Source organism: Oryctolagus cuniculus, chromosome 5 (genome assembly GCF_051225735.1).
Source record: "Oryctolagus cuniculus isolate XC-2025 breed Fujian yellow rabbit chromosome 5, ASM5122573v1, whole genome shotgun sequence".
Lineage (NCBI taxonomy): Eukaryota > Metazoa > Chordata > Mammalia > Lagomorpha > Leporidae > Oryctolagus > Oryctolagus cuniculus.
The window spans coordinates 111,763,570-111,786,024 of record NC_142871.1 but is presented as its reverse complement, the minus strand read 5'-3'; the positions used below and the strand labels follow the sequence as shown (position 1 = coordinate 111,786,024).

The 22,455-nt window shown below is 37.6% G+C and overlaps 1 protein-coding gene across 3 annotated transcripts in view; it reads left to right on the top strand.

Annotated features, from left to right (window-relative positions):
* The window catches only part of PRIM2 (DNA primase subunit 2), a 304,235-nt gene extending 282,394 nt beyond the window's left edge, over positions 1 to 21,841 (top strand). For all 3 annotated transcript variants that reach the window (XM_008263076.5, XM_089333079.1, XM_051854614.3), the window contains 2 exons: positions 12,695 to 12,763; positions 21,289 to 21,841. In XM_008263076.5, the coding sequence (XP_008261298.1) occupies positions 12,695 to 12,763; positions 21,289 to 21,513 (294 nt within the window). In that variant the 3' untranslated portion in view covers positions 21,514 to 21,841. The remainder of the gene's footprint in view (positions 1 to 12,694; positions 12,764 to 21,288) is intronic.
* Positions 21,842 to 22,455: the final 614 nt, after the last annotated feature.

The following is a 22,455-nucleotide window of genomic DNA, read 5'->3' as shown; positions in this document are numbered from 1 at the left end:
CTCCCATGTGGGTGCAGGGGCCCAAGGACTTGGGCCATCTTCTACTGCTTTCCCACGCTATAGCAGAGAGCTGGATCAGAAGTGGAGCAGCTGGGACTCCAACCGGTGCCCATATGGGATGCCAGCACTGCAGGTGGCAGCCTCACCTGCTATGCCACAGCGCTAGCCCCATAATATTACAATTTTTAAAAATTTTACAAGATTTGTTTTTTAGCCTAATGTAAGAAAACACTTCAAAAATTCATGGAAAATGAAAGTTTATTTTCATGGCAAAGATTTTTGAAATCCATGCATAGATTTTCATTATACACATATTTACTGAACTTCTTGAAAACCCTTTGTGTGATATATTCTAGAGAATATTCCATGTGCTCAGAACAAAAAATATGTTTTCTGTTTTAGATGGGATGTTCCATATATGTGTTAGCCTAGTTGGTTTATAATGTTTGTCAGATCCTCAATTTCCTTGTATGCCTTCTCATTGTTATACATGTTATTATTGAAAGGGGGACAATGAAGTCTCTCAACTGTTATTGTAGAACCTATATTTCTACCTTCAGTTCTTGAATTTTTGCTTCATGTACAAGCATTGTGGGTGGTGGCTATCTTTAGTTTTGTATGTGTTTATGATTGTTACATCTGTGTGATGGATTAATCCTTTCATTGTTACATAGTATCCTTTTCGTCTCAGCAGTTTTTTGACTGAACGTCCGTCTTGCCTGATATTTGTCTAACTCCCCACTTCCTATTTTGGCTACTGTTCATGGAATACTGTTTTCTGTTCTTTGACTTTAGACCTGTTTGTGACTTTTGAATGTAAAGTAAGTTTCTTGTAGAGAGCATAAAATTTGATCTTGTGTTTTTTATCCATTCTTCCAATTTCTGCCTTTTGATTAGAGTTTAAGCTACTTATAATTAAAATAATTACTGATAAGGATTAATTTTTTGCCATTGTTTAACTTTTTTGTCTTTTTCTATACCTAATACTGCTTTCTCTTGCATTTAAGTGATTTTTTTTAAAAATAGTATAAGTTTTAAAAAAAAGTTATTTTGTGTTGCTCTAACAGATAACCACAATTGGAAGATGGGCCAAGTGCTTGAACCTCTGCCACCTATGTAGGAGACCAGGATGCAGTTCTGCCTTGTGGCAATTTGGGGAATGAACCAGAAGGTGGAGGATTTCTCTTTCCCCCTCTCACTCTGTCACTCTGCCTTGCAAATAAGCAGATCTCTTTTGGGGGAAAATTTAAAAAAGAATCTTAATCGCATTAACAGGTAGTCAACTCTCATGGCCTAATCACCAACTAAATGTCCAATGTTTTATTGGCAACACCTGAATTTTGGTGGGAACACACTCAAACCATAACATGTACAAGTTTTATTTCTGTTTTGTATTATTTCTCAGTTATTTTATTAGTAATTTACCTTAGGGATTGCAATTAACCACTTACAACAGTTTAGTATCTATAGTATAAAAGAAATGAGTTATACAATGTTTCCTTATTTTTTCAATATTTATTTATTTATTTGAAAGGCAGAATTAACAGAGAGGGAGGGAGACATCTTCCTTAACCACTACGGGTGGACCAGGCCAAAGCCAGGAGCTTCTTTCAGGTCTCCCACTTTGGTGGCTGGGGCCCAAGCACTTGGGCCATCTTTTGCTACTTTCCTAGGCCATTATCAGGGAGCTGCATCAGAAGTGGAGCAGCCAGAACTCGAACCAGTACCTGTCTGTGATGCCGAGCATCATAAGTGGCAGCTTAACCCGTTGTGCCACAGTGTTGGCCCCCCATTGTTTCCCTGTTAACATCAATTCATAATTATGAACCATACTGGAAGGGAAAGGGAAGTTACCATCCCAAAATCCTGTATGTCTTTGTAGTTACTTATCCCAGTGTTCTTTGCTTGTGGTTGGCTTTGATTTACTGTCCAGTGACCTTTAATTTCTGCCCGAAGGGCTCCTTCTCCTTTAATTGGTGGGAAGGTCTAGTGACAGATTTGAGTTTTTGTTTATCTTGGAATGTCTTAATTTCTCCTTCATTTTTGGAGGATAGTTTTGTCAGATACAGAAATCTTAGTTGACAGTTTTATTCTTAGAGCAAAATATGTTATCTTGCTGCTTTCTGGCCTTTGAGGTTTCTGCTGAGAAATTGGCTGTTAATCTTACTGCATCTCTCTCATACCTGACAAGTTGTTTCTCGCTTGCTACTTCTAAGATTTTGTGTGTGTGTGTGTTTTGATGCTTTATTTACAATGTGTTTTTAGTGTGGACCATTTGTGCTTATACTTAGAATTTGTTGAACTTCTCATATGTGCATATTTGTGAAATATTGTCATTATTTCTTCACTCTTTTGGAACTTGCCTTTCTGTATTTCTTTTTAGTTCCATTATGTGAATGTGGCTGTACTTAAGGTGTCTTTCGTATCTCATATTTCTTCATTCTTTCTGCTCCTCAGACTGGGTAATCTCAGTTGACCTATCATCAAGTTCACTGATTCTTTTTTCTGCCTGCTGAAGTCAGTTATTCAGCTTCTGAGTTCTGTTTGGTTCCTTTTTGTGGTTTCATTTTCCTTATTGCCATTTTCTATTTAAGACATCATTTCTCTTGACTTCCTTTAGATTTTGTCTGTTGTGGTTTCCTTTTGCTCTTTGAACATATTTAAGACAGTTCATTTAAAGTCTTTCTTTTATACGTGTATATCTGTGCTTCCTCCCAGACAGCTTGTGTTAATTTCTTCTGTGAATCATCCATAGTTTCTTACTTCTTGGCTTGCTTCCTAATGTATTCTATGAAATGAAATTGGAAATTTCAAGGATAAGAAATTTTCAACTTTAGAAGTCCTAAGTCATTTTGTATGACCTGTATGTTACTGGTCAGTGTATTAGCTACTGGCTACATGTGAGTTTTAGTACTGGAAATGTGGCAGGTACAAATGAGAAGTATTGAAGGCAGTGGTGTGTTGGTAAACCAGCTCTCTGGGCATAAAGTCTGTGATATATGTCATTTGTTAATTTCTGTGTTGTAAATATTCCTTTCAAAGCTGTTTTAAAACCATCAGAGTGATGTACCTGAACTCTGTTAGGAATGGAGCTGTGAATAGATGTACACAGTCAGCCCTTATAAGCCAGCTTGTGTTGGCTCTAGTGTACTACTTGATGTAAGTGTAAAATATTCACTAGGCTTCAAAGATTTACTTTGAAAAGAAAGCATTGTAAAATATCTCAGTAATCGAAGTTTTGCTGTTGGTTACATATTGAAATGATAATGCTCTGAATACATTGGTTTAAATATAATGTATTATAAATGGGATGTGGAAGATCCTCCACTGGTGGTCTCCCCATGGATGCACCAATTTGGGTAATTATTCATGCACCATTCTACCTTTCAAAGAGCTGGAGAAACCAGGTGAGAGGCAGTAGTACCTGGTTTTGGTATATAAAAAGAAAAGATGTAAAAAGATGTCTCTGTCACTCCACCTCCAACTCCAAGCTGCACAGTGTGAAAAACCTCCCATTTGGGAGACAGGGAATTAAGTCTAGCTATTAGTACCAGGCCCAGTATCTGGCAGAGACCCATGGACCAGGCCTGTATGCCAGTAACCACAGACTAGGACTGCATTAGCCAGGCAGCCACAGGACTGCCTCTAGCACCTTTCCCACCAATTTGAGCAGCATAGCAAATGCTTGACACTTAACAACACAGGGATCATCAATTCTCCATGTTAATGTGATATTAATGCAAAGAGAACAGGTTCAATTTAGTTCCTACATACGATTCTAGGAATATAATACTTTTATCCTTTCCCCCTTTTCCTTTCAATATAACGTTTTTAATGTACATTGTTAAAGTCTGAATGCTCTGCTAAATAAAAGTTGAACAAGTAAAAAGACTACAGCCCTTCAGAAATATAGGCAAAGGCTTTAAATGATAATCAAATGCAGAGATGTCCATATCACACATATACAGTAAATTTCAAAATAATCACAGGTGATTAAAACTATAGTAATGTATTATTCTTCACTTGGTTTGAAAAAGATATAAAACAAAGTTTGACAAAACTATATTTGCAGCAACACTGATAAACATAGGCATTGCTCTTTGTTTTTTTTTTCTCATTTTTTCTTTTTTAATTTTAGCTCCCACAGTTAATATCATATCCCACATACTCGTCTCTTTCCAGCTTATTTCACTCGACATGATGCCCTCTAGTTGCATCCATTTTTGATGCAAATGGTAGAATTTCATTCTTTTTTATATCTGAATAATCCGTGTGTGTGTGTGTGTGTGTGTGTAAATGCATGTGTGTATCACATTTCTTTACTCATTCATCTGATAATGGACACCTTGGTTGATTCCATATTTTGGCTATTGTGAACAGTGCTATTACAAACATAGTGGTACAGGTATCTCTTTGATACAATGTGTGTTCTTGTTTATTATGGATATACTTAGAAGTAGATTGCTGGACCTTATGGCCAGTCTATTTCTAGTTATGTAAGAGATCTCTATACTGTTTCCACAGTAGCTACACTAATTTACACTCCCATCAACGGTATATAAGGGTTCCTCTTTATCCATATCCTCGCCAACATTTATTACTTTCCTTTGGGTAATATCCATCCTGTCGGGTACGTGATATCTCACTGTGTTCTTGATTTACATTTCCCTGATGGCTAGTGATGTTGAGTATTTTTTCATATATTTATGGACTGTTTGTTTGTCTTCTTTCAACAGCTGTTGAATTCCTTTGCCTATTTCTTAACTGTGTTGGTTTATTATTATTTTTTTTTTGAAAGGCAGTTACAGATAGGAGGAGAAACAAAAAGAGACAGAGATCTTCATCTGCTGGTTCACACCCCAAGTGGCCACAACGGCCAGGGCTTGGGCCAGGCTGAAGCCAGGAGCCCAGAACTTCTTCCAGGTGTCACACTTGCATGCAGGGGCCCAAGCACTTGGGCCATCCTCCACTGCCTTCCCTGGTGCATCAGCAGGGAGCTGGATCAGAAGCTGAGCAGCCAGGTCTCAAGCTGGTACCCACATGGGACGCCAGCATCATAGGCAGAGGTTTAACCTGCTGTGCTAAATCGGCTCCCAAGTTGTTTGAGTTGCTGATATATTTTAGATATTAATCCTTTGTCAAGTAGCTTGCAAATATTCTTTGCCATTCTGTTGGTTGTCTCTGCACAATATTGAATTCTTTGTTGTGCAGAGGATTCTGAATTTGATTTAATACAACTTGTCTAGTTTTGCTTTTGTTGCCTCTACTCTGGGAGTTTTATCCAAGAAATCATCAACTTCACCAATGTATTGAAGTGTTTTCCTTATATTTTCTTCTGGCAATTTTATAGTTTTTAGTCTTACATTTAGGTCTTTGATACATCTTGAGTTTATTTTAGTTTATGGGGAGAGATAGGGTTCTGATTTCACTCTTCTACAGCTAGACATCAGTTTTGCTGCCTTTGTTGGAAAGATTACCCTTTCTCCAGTGTGTGGTGTGGGCATTTTTATCAAAAATCAGTTGGATGTAGATATGTGGATTAATTTCTGGGCTCTCTATTCTGTTGATCTATATATTGGTTTTTAAGGCAGTTGCTGTTTTAATTACAATAGCTTTGAAGTCTGGTATCATGATGCCTCCAGCTTGATTTTTTTTTTTTTTTTTTTGTTCAAGATCTCATTGGCAATTCTGGGTCTTTTGTACTTCTATATGAATTTTAGGATTGTTTTTTCTAATTCTATAAAGAAGAATGTCATTGGTATTTTGATAGCAATTACATGGAATCTGTAGATTGATTTAGGTAATATTGACATTTTAATGATGCTAATCTTTATCCATGAGTAAGGAATATCTTTCAATATTTTTGTGTCCTTGATGATTTTTTTCATTAATGTTTTATAATTTGCAATGTAGAGCCCCTTTGCTTCTTTGATTAAATTTATTCCTAAATGTTTGTTTTTTTGGGTAGTGATTATGAATGGGATTATTATCTTGATTTCTCTTTTGGTGAGTTCGTTATTAGTATATTGAAAATTTGTGGGGTTTTTTTTGGTATGTTTATTTTGTAACCTGTAACTTTACTGAATTGGTTTATCAACTCTAACAGCTTTATAGTAGACTGTTTAGATTTTTCCATGTGTAATATCATGTCAACTGCAAACATGCATATTTTGACTTCCTCCTTTCTCATTTCGATACCCTTTTTGTCTTTCTCCTCCCTAATTGTTCTTGCTCTTACTTCCAGTGCTATATTGAATAAGAGTGGTAAAAGTTGAGATCCTTGTCTTGTTCCAAATCTGAGGGGAAGTGCCTTCAACAGCTTTTTGCCACTCAGTATGATAATGGCTTTTGATTTGTCATATATAGCCTTTACACTTTTTAAAAATATTTTATTTAAGTTATTTGAGAGGCATAGTTACACAGAGAGGGAGAAACAAAAGGAAAGGTCTTCCATCTGCTGGCTCACTCCCCAGGTTGCCACAACAGTTGGAGCTGGAGCTGGGCCGCTCTGAAGCCAGGAGCTAGGAGCTTCTTCCAGGTTTCCCACATGCATGCAGGGGCCCCAAGCACTTGGACCATTTTCTACTGCTTTCCCAGGCCATAGCAGAGAGCTTGATTGGAAGAGGAGTAGCCAGGACTTGAGTGGTTACCATATGAGATTCCAGTGCTGCAGGTGGAGGCTTGGCCCACTACACCACAGCACTGTCCCATAACTTTTATAATTTTGAGGCATGTTCCTTCTATGCCTAATTTGGCCTGGCCCAACCTCAGTCACTGTGGCCATTTGGGGAGTGAACCTGTGGGTGGAAGGTCTCTCTCTCTCTCTCCCCCCCTCTCTCTGTATTATTCTCTATCACTCTGCCTTTCAAATAAAATAAATGTTAAAAAAAAAAGACAGACATCTAATTTGATTCTTGTGTATATCACTCTTTTAGGATGAAGATAAATGGTCATTTGAAAATTATTAAATGTTGTTCAGGGTGATTTATAGAGAAGTCATTTTAAAACTTATGTAAAATATGCCATTGTTAGCTAAACCTATTAATTAAAACTTATATTCATTAAAATGAAAAATGTATTCTTAAAAGAAAATCCAGTGCTCTACTTGAAGTCATTCATCTTTTCTAGTCACTTTGTTTGTTCATTACATGGGAAATTACTGATGCCTATAGAGGAATTTCATTCAGTGGCATATGATATTGTATTGTTTATCATAAGATACTTGTATAAAACCCAGCCTGTCTACTATGTTCACAAAACGTTTCTCCTAGCTTACTTGTATTTCTTGATCAATTTTACATACTACCAGACATACCCCCTGCCTGTTTTTTGGTTTATGAAGAAGCAAACTTCACATACTCAGAAACTTAAGTAACAGGCCCATTTTGTGAAGTAAGTATTTCAGATTCTTAGTCTGTTCAGCTTTAAGCCATTTCAGATCTCTCAGTGGTGTTTACCATGAGTGTATCATTTGTTTCTTGTGAAAGTTTCTGTCTCTGAATTTTATAATTTTTAATCTCCTAGTCTTCTAATCCTTACAAAAATTAAGTCATAGGTTTTAAGGTTAGCTTCTATTTCCAACTACATATACAAGAGACATGATATATTGCTTTTTATAAGAAATAACTTTTAAATAATTATAAGTTATATACAACTGTTTATCATTTTTCATATAGATTATAGGATGGGTCACTTTTATTTTTTAAAGGCAGAGAGAGAGAGAGAGAGAGAGAGATCTTTCTTCTACTGGTTCATTCCTCAAATGCCTGCAACAACCAGAGCTAGGAACATGAGCTTAAGGCATGAGCCAGGAACTCCATCAGGGATGGATGGCAGGGACCCAAAGGCTTAAGCCATCACTTGGCACCTTCCAGAGTGTTCTTAAGTGGGAAACTGGATTGGAAGCAGAGGTGGGCTTAAACCCAGGCAATCCAATATGGGATGCGGGCATCCTAGGCAGCAGCTTAACTTCTATACCACAATGCTGTTCATATCAGGCCAAAAAATAGAATGCCCAAAGCATAGTAATTAGTAACTGACCCACAGACCTGAGGTTTTGTAACACTTTTCTCCATGTCTCTATGTAGGCTTGATATGTACATTCTCCTTTGCACTTGAAGCTCTTTTCTTCTTTCCTCATCTCTTTCTCACCCTCCTCCCAGAGCTGAAATCCTTTAATCTGAAACGTTGGTATTAATCTGTATTTTGGCAGTTTAAATTGTTCACAAGAATCCTTTCTTGCTACCTATTGTGTATGATAAAAATTAGAAGTGCTTTAATAAAACTATATTCAAAGTGTAAGTTTAGAATCAGAGAAGGATTTTCAGTTGCAGAGGAAGTGACATGGGAATAAGGCTGGAAACTGAGAGGGAATTTTTCCAGTGGAGGGAACCAGGCAGTGGGAGCAGCCTTCATGCTGCACCAGCCACTGAGGCTGTATCGCAGTTACTATTCAGTTTACAAGACTCCTGCCTTCAAGGAGCAGATATTCCAGTGAGGGAGACAAGCAAGTGTGATGAAAGAAAACTATGTCAGAAGAAGTGAAGAGAGACTAGTGGGGAGGGAGCCTGTTCATTTAGATAAGGTTGTCTGTCATACTGTGTTTTGACAAACCCTAGTCTTGGGATATCTATAAAAATTGGATTTGAGAGACAAGTTAGTTTGAGAAACAGCATGCTGGTAAGCCCTGCCATGTATCTGTTGGAATTCAGACAAATCAAATAATGTGTTTGATGAGAGACCTCCCCTGATCATCAGTAGGGTTTTATGAGCTAAAACCTCAAAGAATACACTGGGAGAAGATGGCCTGGCCCATCAGGACCCCAGTATCCAGGTGAAATAGGAGTGAGCTCAGAGAGGGAGACTGGGGCCTGATGAGAAAGGCCTGGGGACCATGATGAAGAGTCTGTGCCCCACGTACAGCAGAGAGCCAGCAGTGCCGGGGTTTCATTTGGCTCTTAGAAAAGTTACTGTGTGGTAGCGTGGAAGCCATCTTGAGTGAGGCAAGGTTAAATCAAGAAGTTTTGCAATAAAAAACAGAATTACAAAGACCTGAGCAACAGGAAAAGTTGAAAAGACAATTATGTTTATAGGCAGTAAAAAGTGAGTCAGAAAAATTCTTGACATTTAATGTTTTAAACAAATGAAAATGCATCTTCAATAGAGGAAAACTCTATTATTAGCCTTACACCTGTGCCAGTAAGTGAAGGTCATGCCAGAGGTGAAAGGCTAAGCAGTGCTGTGTGGGGAAAAACAAAACAAACAAACAAAAAAAAAAACGGGGCAAAGTAATAACATTCAAAAGTATTTCAGACTCAGCATCTCCACCACGGTTTTCTTTCACCTTTGAAATAAGGGAAGGTTGGAAATGGAGTGGGAAAATATCCGTGTGATCTAGTTTTGAAAGGCTGAGATTTTTTTTTTAAGAAGAAGCAAGGTTGTTACTTCTTTTATGTAAGACAGACTATGACCTTGAATTAGAGACACATTAGCTGCCTGTCTAATTGGTGAGCGCAGCATACCTAGCTGCACAGCATTCTACTCCCCCTAGCCAAGCATGGGCAGGTGGTGACATGCTGCTGCCAGGCACTCATCTGAGCCTCATTGGCAGGCACTGATGCAAGAGGCAAAGAGGAAGTCGCAGCTGGCAGGAAATATTGGAGCATATTAGGAAGAGAGAAGGAAGATAAAATGTTATCTACCATATATTTCTGTTATTACATTGTTTGAGGTGTGTATGTGTGTGTGAATGAATGTAGTGTTTTGTGTCATATGTTCATAACCTGGCTATGATCCATCACTGATCCAATCAGAAAAATATCACCTTGCATGCTCCTTATTCCTCAACTGCAAAAATATCTTGGTTAACCTCTTTAGTAGAATTCTCAAAAAGGAAAAAAAGAATAGTAGATCTCATTGAGAATTAAATTAATGAAGTACCAGTATGATTAATGCTTTTACCAAATTCAGCAGATACAAATACGATGCAGTTTTTTTGTGAGGATGACAAACTGCCTTATTTTATTAAAAAAAAAAAAAAAAACTAATAGTCTTCTTAGGGGACCTTAGTTAACTTATAGAGAATTAAAAGTATAGAGGGAGAAATGTTAAAGAATATCAATTGCCAAAGAGGTTTTCATTGGTTAATTTCTTGTACCCTTTATCTACATTACTCACTATGTCTCTTCCTTTCCTACCTCATCCTCTTACACCTAAATTTGTCTTCCTTTGAATAGCTTTTTTAGCCAATGAGAAGAAACCATAATTGTCTTTTTTTTCATACTTTTAATTTGTATAGAAACTTTCATTCACCTCAGATATGCTGTGCCATGATTGGTGAAGTTGCTTATGAATAGATGGCTGAATAATTTATTTACAGATTTGTAGGCAAATTTTAAATAAATATTCCTATTATTAGCAAAAATAGCAAGATAAAACAGAAAACTAAAATAGATTATTTTTGTTAAGGAAGGATCCTTTCTGTCGGTATGATGGTGTCATCTGATTAGTCTAAATTTCTTTATAAATTGTCTTTCAACTACAGATATTAGATTTTATATATATTACAATATACTTATATAATGTATGTACTTACTTTGATTTACTTTGCAAGAATGTTATTTGAATGCATTCTTTTTTTTTTTTTTTTTAGTGGGAAGTAAAATAGCAAGGTTTATTAGGGAGGGGACATCCATAAGGATGGATGGGCACCTCTCCAGACAGAGCCTGAGAGACTGGGGGGGGCGGTGGAGGTTACATGGTTGAGTGGAGAGATTACACCTGGCCAGACCAGGTAGGCGACTCAGCAGAGAGGTAGGTAGAGGGCTGAGCCCGCAGTCCAGTTGTCCAGTTGAGGCGGGGTGTGTGTGTATGTGTGTGTGTTAAGGAGATGGGTCTTGCTTCCCCACCTGTTCCTCTTGGAACAAAGGGCTTTTTGGATGCAAATATTAAGAAACTTCTCCCTGAGTTTTCTCTTGAAGGTCTGAAATGAAGGACTTTATGGATGCAAATGTTATCAGACTTGAGGAAGGGAGCAGGGTGTTTGAGATGCAGATACTGGGCTGCACCTGGGAGATTGTGGAAGATTTGTCAGGCAGAAGGGGTGGGGACCCCCCACCTGGTAGGTTATCAGGTGGAAGGGGGCAGGGAATGCATTAATTCTTATACCCACATCAAATCAAATGTTGAACTCGCTGTTTTGTGTTTTTGAAAAAGGAGGTTATATATCTCATCATTGAGTTTGTTTGTTTGTTTTGCCCTGTGAATTCATTTTCCCTTCAGATAATTTATGGCATCATTTCAATTTATATTTTGAAGTCTTTCCTTTCCTTAAATTCTGATGCACAGATATTAATTGTATTTTCATTGATGCTTGTCAATAACTATTTGCAAGTTCATCTCAACATAATTTGGATATTTGTATATAAAAGTATCAGAATATGAACTTAGAGTGTTACTTGGAAAACTTTATGACTAATTCATTTTAAAAAATGTATTAGCATTCATTTTAAGTTGACTTTTCATTTTTGCTCTAAAGTCAGTCAAGAAAAGTAGATAGGTCAAATAAGCAGACAGGCAGGATCTTGTGCTCTGTGTCTGGTTGGCATTTACACAGGTCTTTCCTAATAAAAGGTGACATGAAATTCTATAAGACAATCAGAGCACAATCTCGTCAGTATTGTATCATGCCAATTCTGCAGTTGTGATTTTCCTGTGCATCTGTCAAAAGATGTAAAGCTATATTCAATAATAAGGTAGCAGGAACTTGAGACTGCGTGTTCATTTCTTTTTGTGACAGGAAGGTCAACCTTTTGAAAAGGGATGGAAATTAACATTTCTCCAGAATTACTTCTGGGGTTATCTCTTAATTCCAGAATTTTACTGCATTTGATAAATAGGCCAAATATATATTTTATTTATTTGAGAATGGGAGGGAAGTGCTGAAACTTTACAAATTGCAACTGGCATTGCACTCTGCTGATAAGGAAGGGAATTCGCACCGTTCTGAAGAGATTACATGAAGTAGAATCGGAAAGCAAATTGTATTTACAAAAGATAGGCTGATGTTCCTAATAGGTGTTCAGAATAGACTATCCACTCTCCCATTCTGCTGAGCTTTACCGGAAATAACTTCATTTCTAAAAGGACAAATCTGATTGAAAGTAAAAGCATTCCCTCTCCACAGATACTCTTCGGAAGGGTTTACATTAAATTTCCCTGATGGGCACACAGCAGTATTTTATACTGTATCTGTTTAAACTAGTAATGTGCAAAACACAAATCTAAACTGGATACTTGATTACTTTGTGAAACAACCATTAGATAACTAGATTTATATCTACAATTTTGGAAGAGATGTTGCAATATGCCATTCTGACAATAACTGTCAGAGTTGTAATACTAGGATCTATTTTCTTCTTGTTATCAAGGTAAAGTTATTAAAATTCACAGTTGGTGGGTCAGAAAGATCACTTATTATCTCTTGTCATCTGTGGTTTAGTGCTGACCTAAGCAGCTACTGTGTAGTGTCAAAATTATCACCACTGTCCAAGCTGCGGAAATACAACATGCTACATGATTTATTGCGTTTCCTGTCTGGAATGAAGATTATTCAAAGGCCTACAGCTGTGAGCCTCTGGTTTTGAAGAAACTTAATTTCTTAATTTTTATTTTTATTTTTCCTCATTCATTTTAGATTTTGGATTTAGTCAAGGGGACACATTACCAGGTGGCCTGTCAGAAGTACTTTGAGATGATACATAATGTAAGTAAAAATTTTTTAACTTTGTGATATAACTCTTTGTCTTTTGCTGTTATACGTTTCATTCAGGGTTTTTAGTTAAACCAGTGAAACCAGTCTGTTTTCAGCAGAGAGGAATTTATTACATGACATTAGATAACTTAAAAAATTTATATAAAGGCCAGAGAACTCAGCTTGCATGATACAGTTCAGGACCATTGTAACTAAGAGCGCCTCCATTATGAGAATATCTTGCATTATTGAAGCTGCCACCCACCAGTGCATATATAGGGTAGGTAAACTTCTGTAAAAAGCCAGGTTGTAAACATTTGAGACTTTAGGGTCCAGAGGGTCTTTGTCACAGCTACTCAAGTCTGCCATTGTAATGTAAAATTAGCTTCAGAAAATATGTATGAACACATATGCCTGTGATCCCATTTGTAAGTGTGGGTAGTGGGACAAATTTGACCCATAGCTGCCAAGAAGAGCCAAAGGCTTTTGCTACTTTCTGATTCTTCTACTTTGTGACTGCCATCTCATGTTACTCTCATCTACTTCCCAAGTCTCATGTTTATCTACGTGGCAGAACTGATGTTACACGTGGACTCCTAACATCAGGGGAGTCAGGCAATTGTATCTGGTTTTTATCATGGCACCCCCTTAAGAATAAAAAGGCCTGGTAGGTTACTGGAGTGAGTGCTGAACGATCCAATATTCTGAAATGTGTGAAGTAAGGGGTTCAGAGTCAGAGGCCTCCAGAGAAGAGCAGATAACTCAGAAAAATAAAGCTGGCTGAGAGTAATACCCACAAATAATGGTAGAACTATGGGGCACTGAAGAGTTTATGTCCCATCAGAGGCATTCACGCTGACAAATTAAGGCCCTTCTGTGAGCCAAGGGAACACATCTGCAGCTTATATTCAGCCCACTGGCCTCAATTTGCAATCCATGATCCCAGGCATGGATTCCTAACCTGGAACAGACATCTAAGAATGGACTTGGAAGGTCCATGCACTTGTTGAAGCATTTTATCACTGAGTACATATGTGCATTTGTCTGGAGTCTGGCATTTATCAGGTTTCAAAGGGATCCATGACCCTCCCCCAAAAGATACTGCATTCATTAAATTCATCATGAGTTACTATGCTAGGTTTTCTGTAGTCACAAATTATCTTTCAATTCTGGTTATATAATTACAAAATTTCTTCATTTCAAAGAAAAAATATTTTCTATAATATTACCAATAATTAAAATAGCCAGCATCTGTAGAACCCATTCTGTATGCACAACACAGCACAAAGTACCTTGAACACATTAGTTCCTTTTATCTGCACCACAACTAAGTACAGCTTGTATTCCACTTATGACTGAAACTTAGAGAAGTTAAGCAACTTGTATAGGGTTGTACTGCTGATAAACTTGGATTTGAACCCAGGCTCTCTGTTTCATCTAAAGCTGTGATCCTAACCATCACTGTGCTATTCTTTGGTGGTATCTGGTACTGGATTTATGGTGACTGCTGAGTTGATTAGCATTTTCCTGTCTATATTCATAGACTAGTAAGCATGGAGGAACTTTCAAGGTTATCCCTCATAGTTTGCACATAGAATAAAAACAGGTCTAGCTATTATAGGTGACTTGCCCAACTTACTGTAGATGCTTAATAGAAGATGTGGAACAAGAGGCCCAGCCGTATGTGGGCCTAGCCCTCTTTTTTTCCCCACACTAAATAAGAATATAGTCATCAAAAACCAGATCTCATTATTGTTTCTCAGAGTTAGAATCGCATGGGATAAGCCACATGGTGGGTCTTTTCAGCACCAGTTTTGTGTAATTCAGTCCCTCGAAGGCTGCATTCATTCATTTGCTTGGCCAGCTTGAGAGTTTTAATTTTACATATGCTCTTATTCACTGGTGGACCTTTTTAATTAAGAGGCCTTAGAACTTTCACAAAGTGAGGTCTCTCAACCTATTTCCTTTTTGAAGAATTAGGCTTAAACATTGAGTTTGTGACATAGTCACTAGAAAGGATTTTTTGTAGCTCTCAAATCTGCTTTTGTAGTATCTCTGCAACTGATTACTCCAACTAGAGGACTGCTGCTATTGCCAATCTGTAAAACTTGCCTTAGATTAATGAAGATATTGAAAAGCTTGCATCTGAATTCTCTTACATATAGAAATAGCCTAATTTAAACCTCATATAAATCAATGAAGTAAAAAAGGCTGTTTGTATTCACTAGATCTCAGTATAGATTTTTACATGTATCTTCCTTCCTTCATTTTTATTTCTAATTTAATTTAAAAATAGAATCTATTTTTATTGTGATGTTTCTGCCATCCTTACCACCCTCATTAAAACTGTGTTTTCCTGAGGCCTCTGTGATCAAACTTACTGAAATGAAATTTTGAAAATGAACCAGTTAATTGATACCATTTGCAGCAGCACTGTGATAGTTCCATATGGCTTTTTTGGTAATACCAGCTGCCTCATTATAAGCTGTCATTACGAAACCTCTTGATTAAAACACAAATATCCCATAGGTAAAAGTCTTGCCTCCATTGTTTTAAAAATCTACATTTTCTGTGGCAGAAATATGAGACACAGGTTTGCATTTAAGGTCATTGTGTTCAAAATGTGTGGATTTCAAGCAAATTTGTACAGAGACGCCTTTAGTAGGTATCAAAAGCTGGCTTGTTTGAAACCTGATTCTGTCTGTAGTTTGAGGAAGTGGCATTTAAGATAATTGTATACTGTAGTGTTTTCATTACTTTCTGCATGGTCAATGTGAAAACACAAGGCCTGATATAAGTTAATCTCTTAAGTTTTAATTTAAAAAATATTCTTCTTTAGACACTAATTCTGAATGCTTATTTTCCAAATAGTTGAGCAGTTTTCCCCACCATATAAATCTCTACATAAATCTTAATAAAACCTATCACATATTTTACCGCAATCTTTTTTTTTTTTTAAAGATTCATTTAGTTTGAAAGAGTTACAGAGGTAGAGGGAAAGATGGAGAGGGAGGGGTCTTCCATCTGCTGGTTCACTCCCCAGATGGCTGCAGTGTAGCCAGGAGCTTCATCTGGATCTCCCATGTGGGTAACAGAGTTCCAAACACTTAGGTCATCTTCCACTGCTTTTAGAAGGCCATTAGCAGGAAGTTGGAAGTAGAACAGCCAGGAGGACATGAGCTGTCATCCATATGAGATGCTGGAGTTGCAGTGGCTGTACCTTGTCTACTACAATACTATCCCATTTCCTGAAATCTTAAATAGGGTATATGAAGTACACTTAAGTCTTTTTGTAATAACTCAAGGTCCGGGGCTGGCATTGTGGCACAGTGAATAGAGTTGCTGTCTATAATGCCAGCATCCATTATGGACACCCATTCATGTCCCCGCTACTCCACTTCCAATCCAGCACCCATCTAATGGCCTAGGAGAGCAGTGGAGGATGGTTCAAGTGCTTGGGCCCGTGCCACTCAGGTGGGAGACTTGGAAGAAGCTCCTGGCCTTGGCCTGGCCCAGCCCTGGCCATTGCAGCCAACTGGGGAATGAACCAATTGATGAAAGATCTGTCTCTGTTTCTACCTCTCTCTCTGCCTTTCAAATGAATAAGTGAATCTTAAAAACAAAACCCTCAAGTTATCATTATGGATATCCATTAGAATGCAGGGCCGGAAGCCACCTTCATCTCTCTCTTGTGTCACTGCAGCAGCTCCCTGATTCATTTCCCAACATCCACACCTGCCCCATTTTAGTTCTTTCTCCTCCACTCAGCTGCTGGAGTGACATTTAAAAACTGAGGACTCTGATCATGTCAGTAAGCTGCTTTACAAACCTTTGGTGGCTTCCCATTATTCTTGGGTGTAATGTAGCCTATAAAATCTACCCCAGCCCTGTCCTCTAGACCCTAGCTGTACTGATCCTGCTTCACAGCCTTCACTTTGGATCTTATTTTGTGGCAGAATGAAAATGCCTCACAGAATTTCTGCCAATACCTAGCAATGTAAAAAACATAATAAAGACACATCAGCCACAAATAAAAGCATTGCCAGTACCGTTCACATTAGAAAAGGGGTAATGAAAGAAAGAGAAGATACAGACAAAAGTCATGAAAATGCTCAATATTTCGAAATCTGGAGTAAAGCAAATTGTGTGGTCCAGAGGAATAATGGAAGTATTTCTGCTCAAGAGCCAGAAACTATATGAAATAGGGGATTTAGATGTAGATTCTCCCCTTCTAACAATCTAATTCAATTTTAAAATAAATTCTATTTTAGTTTGGTTTACATTTATCACCTTTTTGGGAGGAAAAAAAACCTGTTTATTTTTGTGAACAAGATGAAAACAAACTGAATGGTAACCATCTAAATATCCTTCAAAAATAAAAGACATTCAGAAGATAAAGAACACAGGCTAAAGGAAAATGCAGTTCAGCTAAGAGAAGGAAGCTCTTCATAATTTTATTTTGATATCAAGCAATGTAATGGACCACAAGGAACATCACAAAATGAGTCAAGAATGGGAATTCCATACCTAAGAGAGAAAGTTGAAAACATAGCATCACATAGAGACATAGTAGAAGCCTTCATTAAAGGCCCTCGGCACTGTTTTAGTTTCTAAGTGTGGGGAAAAAAAATCCTTAAAATGAAGACTCAGGTGTGGGTGTTGTGGTGCTTTGGATTAAGCTGCCACTTGGGATACCTGCATCCTGAATCAGAGCACTGGTTCAACTCCCACCTGCTCTGCTTCCTGTTCATGCATATAGGAAGGCAGCAGATTATGGCCCAGAGGCTTGTGTCCTAGCCACCCATATGGGATATGGGAGATTCAGGTGGAGTTCCAGGCTCCTGGATGTGACTGGACCTAGCCCTGACTGTTAAGGCATTTGGGGAGTGAGCTAGCAACTAGATATCTGTCACTCCCTCTTTCTCATTCACTCTGCCTTTCATGTAAATAAATAAATCTTTCTTAAAGTGTGTATTTCTTAGACATTGTACTTTAAAGTTAAGATATTTAAATGCCACCTATTTGCTAATCTTTTAATGTAATGGCAAGATCTTTTGATTATAGTTTTGCAACTGGAATTCAACTTCCTCTTTCTTTCTTGAACCTACCCATCAACAGTTTCCAGTCTGAGTTTCTTTGAAATAAATAGGTACCCAATACTATACACAAAGCAAGATATTTCTTTCTTTTCTGGAAAATCAGCTTTTTTTTTTTTTAAAGTAACTTGCCTTTTTGAGTCTTTCAAAAACATTCCATTTAGATTTCATAGGCCCGTTGACTCTTCTTTTTCTCTTTTATATATCTTTGGTTTCCTCCATAGCAACCCTCTAAATGACACCATTATCATCTCCGTTTCAGAGATTAACCTACATCAGACCTCATTAACATATTTAATTTTTTCAAACTGAAGGTGAATAATTTAGTTTAATCCAGAGTTTTGTCCTCTGTGTGCTGGTTGCATTGAAAACTTTAATAACTTGAAGCAAAGTGTACTAAATCCCCAGTATGTTGTTATAGCACCAGATATTAGGTTACTTCTACATGAAATAAGAAAAAATATATTGTTTATAATCTTGAAAGCCAAGTTTTAGCTCTAGAAATAATATTTATGATAAAAATGGCATTGTCAGTTTGATTTTGCATTAAACCTCTTAGTACGGAATTCAGAGAAATTCGATGATCTAGTCAAAAGGTCTGAATTTTAATTCAGACAAAACCAGTTATAGTTCAGTGACTTCACATAAGCTGTGAAACCTCTCTAGGCCTCAGTTTCTTGACCTGTACATGGAAGAGATTCAGGTTAAAGGATCCTCAGGGTCCTTTCAATCTCAGATTTTTCTCTGTTCAGAAAATGTAAAGCTTTCCAATGGAAATGTGTTAGACACTAAATGGTACTTACCATAAAATACTTTGCAAAATGCAAAATTTGTATGTGATCTCTTAGTTTTTAATGAATTAGTAAAAATCAAAAAAGTGTCCATTAATAAAAATTATATATGTATCAGCATTCAAGAAGTAGTTTAAAATTGTCAATTTTTTAATAAAGCAAAGGTAAAAAATCTATTCATAGCAGTGTATACACTATCAATCTGATAATAGTGAAGTTACTGTAAAATTTGTGGCTCAGCAACTAAGAACTGACCACAGAAAAATCAGAGAATCTTAAGGTGCTCAAGTATTACCAGAAAACACCATATTTCTGTTTATTGGCACACCCAACAGGATGGTTCATTTTGCAACTCCTTCCCCTGCCAACCCATTTTAATCTGCCATAAGATCATGCAGAGCTCCAGTCACACCACCTCCTTTCTTATGGGTTTTTAGTGACTCCCTGGTGCCTGGAGAACTAGGTCTAGACTACTTACCCTGGTTTTTGAGGCTCTCTAAGGTCTGCTCCTTACCAGTCTTTCCAGCCTCATTTCCTGTCACTCCTTTTTATGTGCCTTTCACACCAGGGCGTGTGAACCACTTGCTTTCCCAGCACATTCCCTCTTCACCTTGCCCCTGTGCTCCTGCTGCTTCTAATACCCGTTCCCTCCTTATCCCAGCTCTTTATTGTCCCCATCTTTCCAGATCCACCTTAGATAGCACCTCCCTCACAACGCCTCCCCTGCTCTCCCCAGCTAGGAGTTTTCTCAGCTGTGGTGTTACTTGTAATGGGCCTTCATCTGTGACCCTTATCCCTGTCCATTCTTGAGTGAAGCTTGTAAGCATATTATTTTCTTTAGATTCAGAGTTATTCAAATGTATGCTGAAGAACTACCAGTCCGTAGGATGCAGTCCTGTACATAGTAAGTCTTCAGTTAATATGTGCGGTGTATATACTGGCTAATTCTGGGTTCAGCTCGCCAAATATTTATATTTCTACTGTGTGCAAGACCCTTTAGTGCAGTGAGATGTGAACACTAAGTAACTTGAGGAAAGTGGCATTTGTGTAGTCAGCTGTAACTGGAGAAGGTAGACAGTAAGGATTTACATTAGGTTGGGTGCTACACGATCAACTCCAACCCACTGGTTGAATATGAAGAAAGCAATTCATGCAGAAGATTCACACTTCAGAAAAAAGTTCTTTGGTTATCTTGCTTTTATGTCACATCTCTGTAGAATTCATCAAGAGCTAGCAAAGGTTTACAACTTTTAAGGAATGAATACAATATAAAATTATTGACTGTGGCACAAGGACAAGACAGCAGAGCACACTGGTTATGAGCAAGGATTCTGCTAGTTCATCATTCCCTGTCTCTAGCCCTGCACAATGTGGTCGCGGACACGACCCTTAATTTCACTTTCAATATTTTCCCAGTTGTTCAAATGGACATCTCAGAACTCCACCACCATAAGTCTGTTGTTGGAAGTAAGTTTCTGTGTGTGTTTCTACCACTTAGAACAACATCTGGCACATTAATAAGTGCTTGCTACTATTGCTGTTTTTCTTTGCCATTAGTAAACTTTAGAATGAAATGTGGGTAAAGGAGTGCTTGTTAAGTCTTCAAATGTAAAAAAGTATTGATATATTCATGAAGGCTCATTGAGTACTAAACACAGAGTGAAAAGTAATTTCAAATGATTTTCAAAATTAGATAGCAGTGATAATATTCTAGAAAAAGAAATAGCATAAAATTCTAAGCCTAGGCATATGTCCATTAAATCTCAGTGAAAATTACATAAAATCTCAAAGATTTTCTCTAAAACATAAGACAAGAGAAAGCCCAAGATTAGTGAAGAAATTACATTGAATTAGGTTGTTTTTCCAGAGTTTGTAGAATACTAAATGAGATTACACTTGCCAGACTAATGGATAAGCTGTTAAATGTGAGTAGTATTAGAAATATCAAAGTGATTTAAAGTGACTTCAAGATCATTTAAAAAAAAAAAAGAAATATTTATTGGCCTACAGCATAGCACCTTTTGATTAGAACTAGGGCTACAGTAATGAATTATCCAGGTCCTTAACCTTAAGTATCACTAACTCACATTGTGGCACACATGAGCACATGTTTACACACACATACACACATCTAGGTTGTTTCCCAGATGTATTTATTACTTTTATCCCTAATTTTTTGTTCTGAGGTAACCAATAAGAATTTTTAGTGGTTTGGATATCACCAGAATTGGGGGCATGGTGTGGATGGAAGGTGTGGAGCTGAGGGAAAGGTGTGGGAATGCCCCAGAGAATGGTGGGGGTACCAGTCTGGGAAAGGGGAAGATTAAAGGGTAAGTTCAGTGTTGAGCTGGTGTTGGATATGGCACTGAGTTGGATTGAGGACTGGAGCTCAGTGCAGAGGTTCAGGTCTGGTTAATGATTGGCCCCAGCTCCCTCTGAATGAAATGCTGTAAGCAGTGGGCTAATTGTTACAAAGGAAGACCCATGTATTAAGTTTTGATGATATGGTTTTGAATTTGCAAGCAGTCTTCAAAATATTCATGGAAATGCAGATTATCTTTTATTCCATTTCCCCATGAACATTTTAAAATACTCTTGTATTTATAGCTTTCTTCTGGATTAATTTGATATAATTTTCCTCCCTGTACAGGTGGATGATTGTGGCTTTTCTTTGAGTCATCCCAATCAGTTCTTTTTTGAGAGCCAACGGATCCTAAATGGTGGTAAAGACATCAAGAAGGAATCCAGTCAACCAGAAGCTCCCCAACCCAAACCAAGTGTCCACAAAAACAAGGATGCATCATCTGCTCTGGCCTCTTTAAATTCCTCTATGGAAATGGATATGGAAGGCCTAGAAGATTACTTTAGTCAGTGACTCCTGGGTGGTTTAGTAGTCATTTTTCACTAGCCGTATTCTTTTTTAACCCTTTTGTTTAACTTCTCATTACACCTTACTCCAGTTCATCTACATACCTACCAGATTTGCAGTTATAAAAGCTCTTCACTATATTTTGCTTCAACCAAAGGGAAGAGGAAGAGATTGTATAGAAGTCCAACTGATTTCTAGACTGGCTAAAGTCCCCAGAAACAACATGGGTAAAAGCAATATAGCTAAAAACAACTTTAATCTTAACCCATTATTACTTTGAAATTTTGACCCAATCCTTTACTGGACTATTTTCATTAATAAATATCTGAATGTATATGACTGTGTGTATGATTGTGTCTCCGTGTGATTGGATATTATCTCAGTTCTTAAAATGGTATTTTGGAATAGCCAATTCATTGTCAATCACCAATGAAGATTTTAAACTGCATGTTGTCTTTTTTTTTTTTTTCTCTTGAGCTGGCCTATTTGTGGTTATTTTGCATGAGCAAGGAGGAGCTTTGGCTCCGTTGAATGGCAGCCTACTCTACTGAAATGAAGTATGACTTGGGAATTCAAGGAAAACAGAATTTGTATAACCAGCTATGTGTTTTAGGAATAGAAGTGTTTCACTATGTAAATAGTGGCCCTTCTCCCCTCCTATCATTTTCCATTGACTCTGGGGACAGGTTCACAAAGAATAGGCAGTTACTCAAGCAAGAAGATTGTAAGTGTAAAGAGTTCCTCCACCTTCCAAGTAAAGCACCCTCCACCTTCAGTACCACATGACTTCGGTGGTTGTTGTGAAACAGATTTGGTAAATTCACTAACTTCAGCCATGAGTCTCATATTTATACTGACTCTCTGCTTTCAGTGTCAGCAGAATTTGGTAACTGTTGGTGATCACAGACAACGGACAGCAGTGTCCTGCTCTGGGTGCCTGCCTTTGGC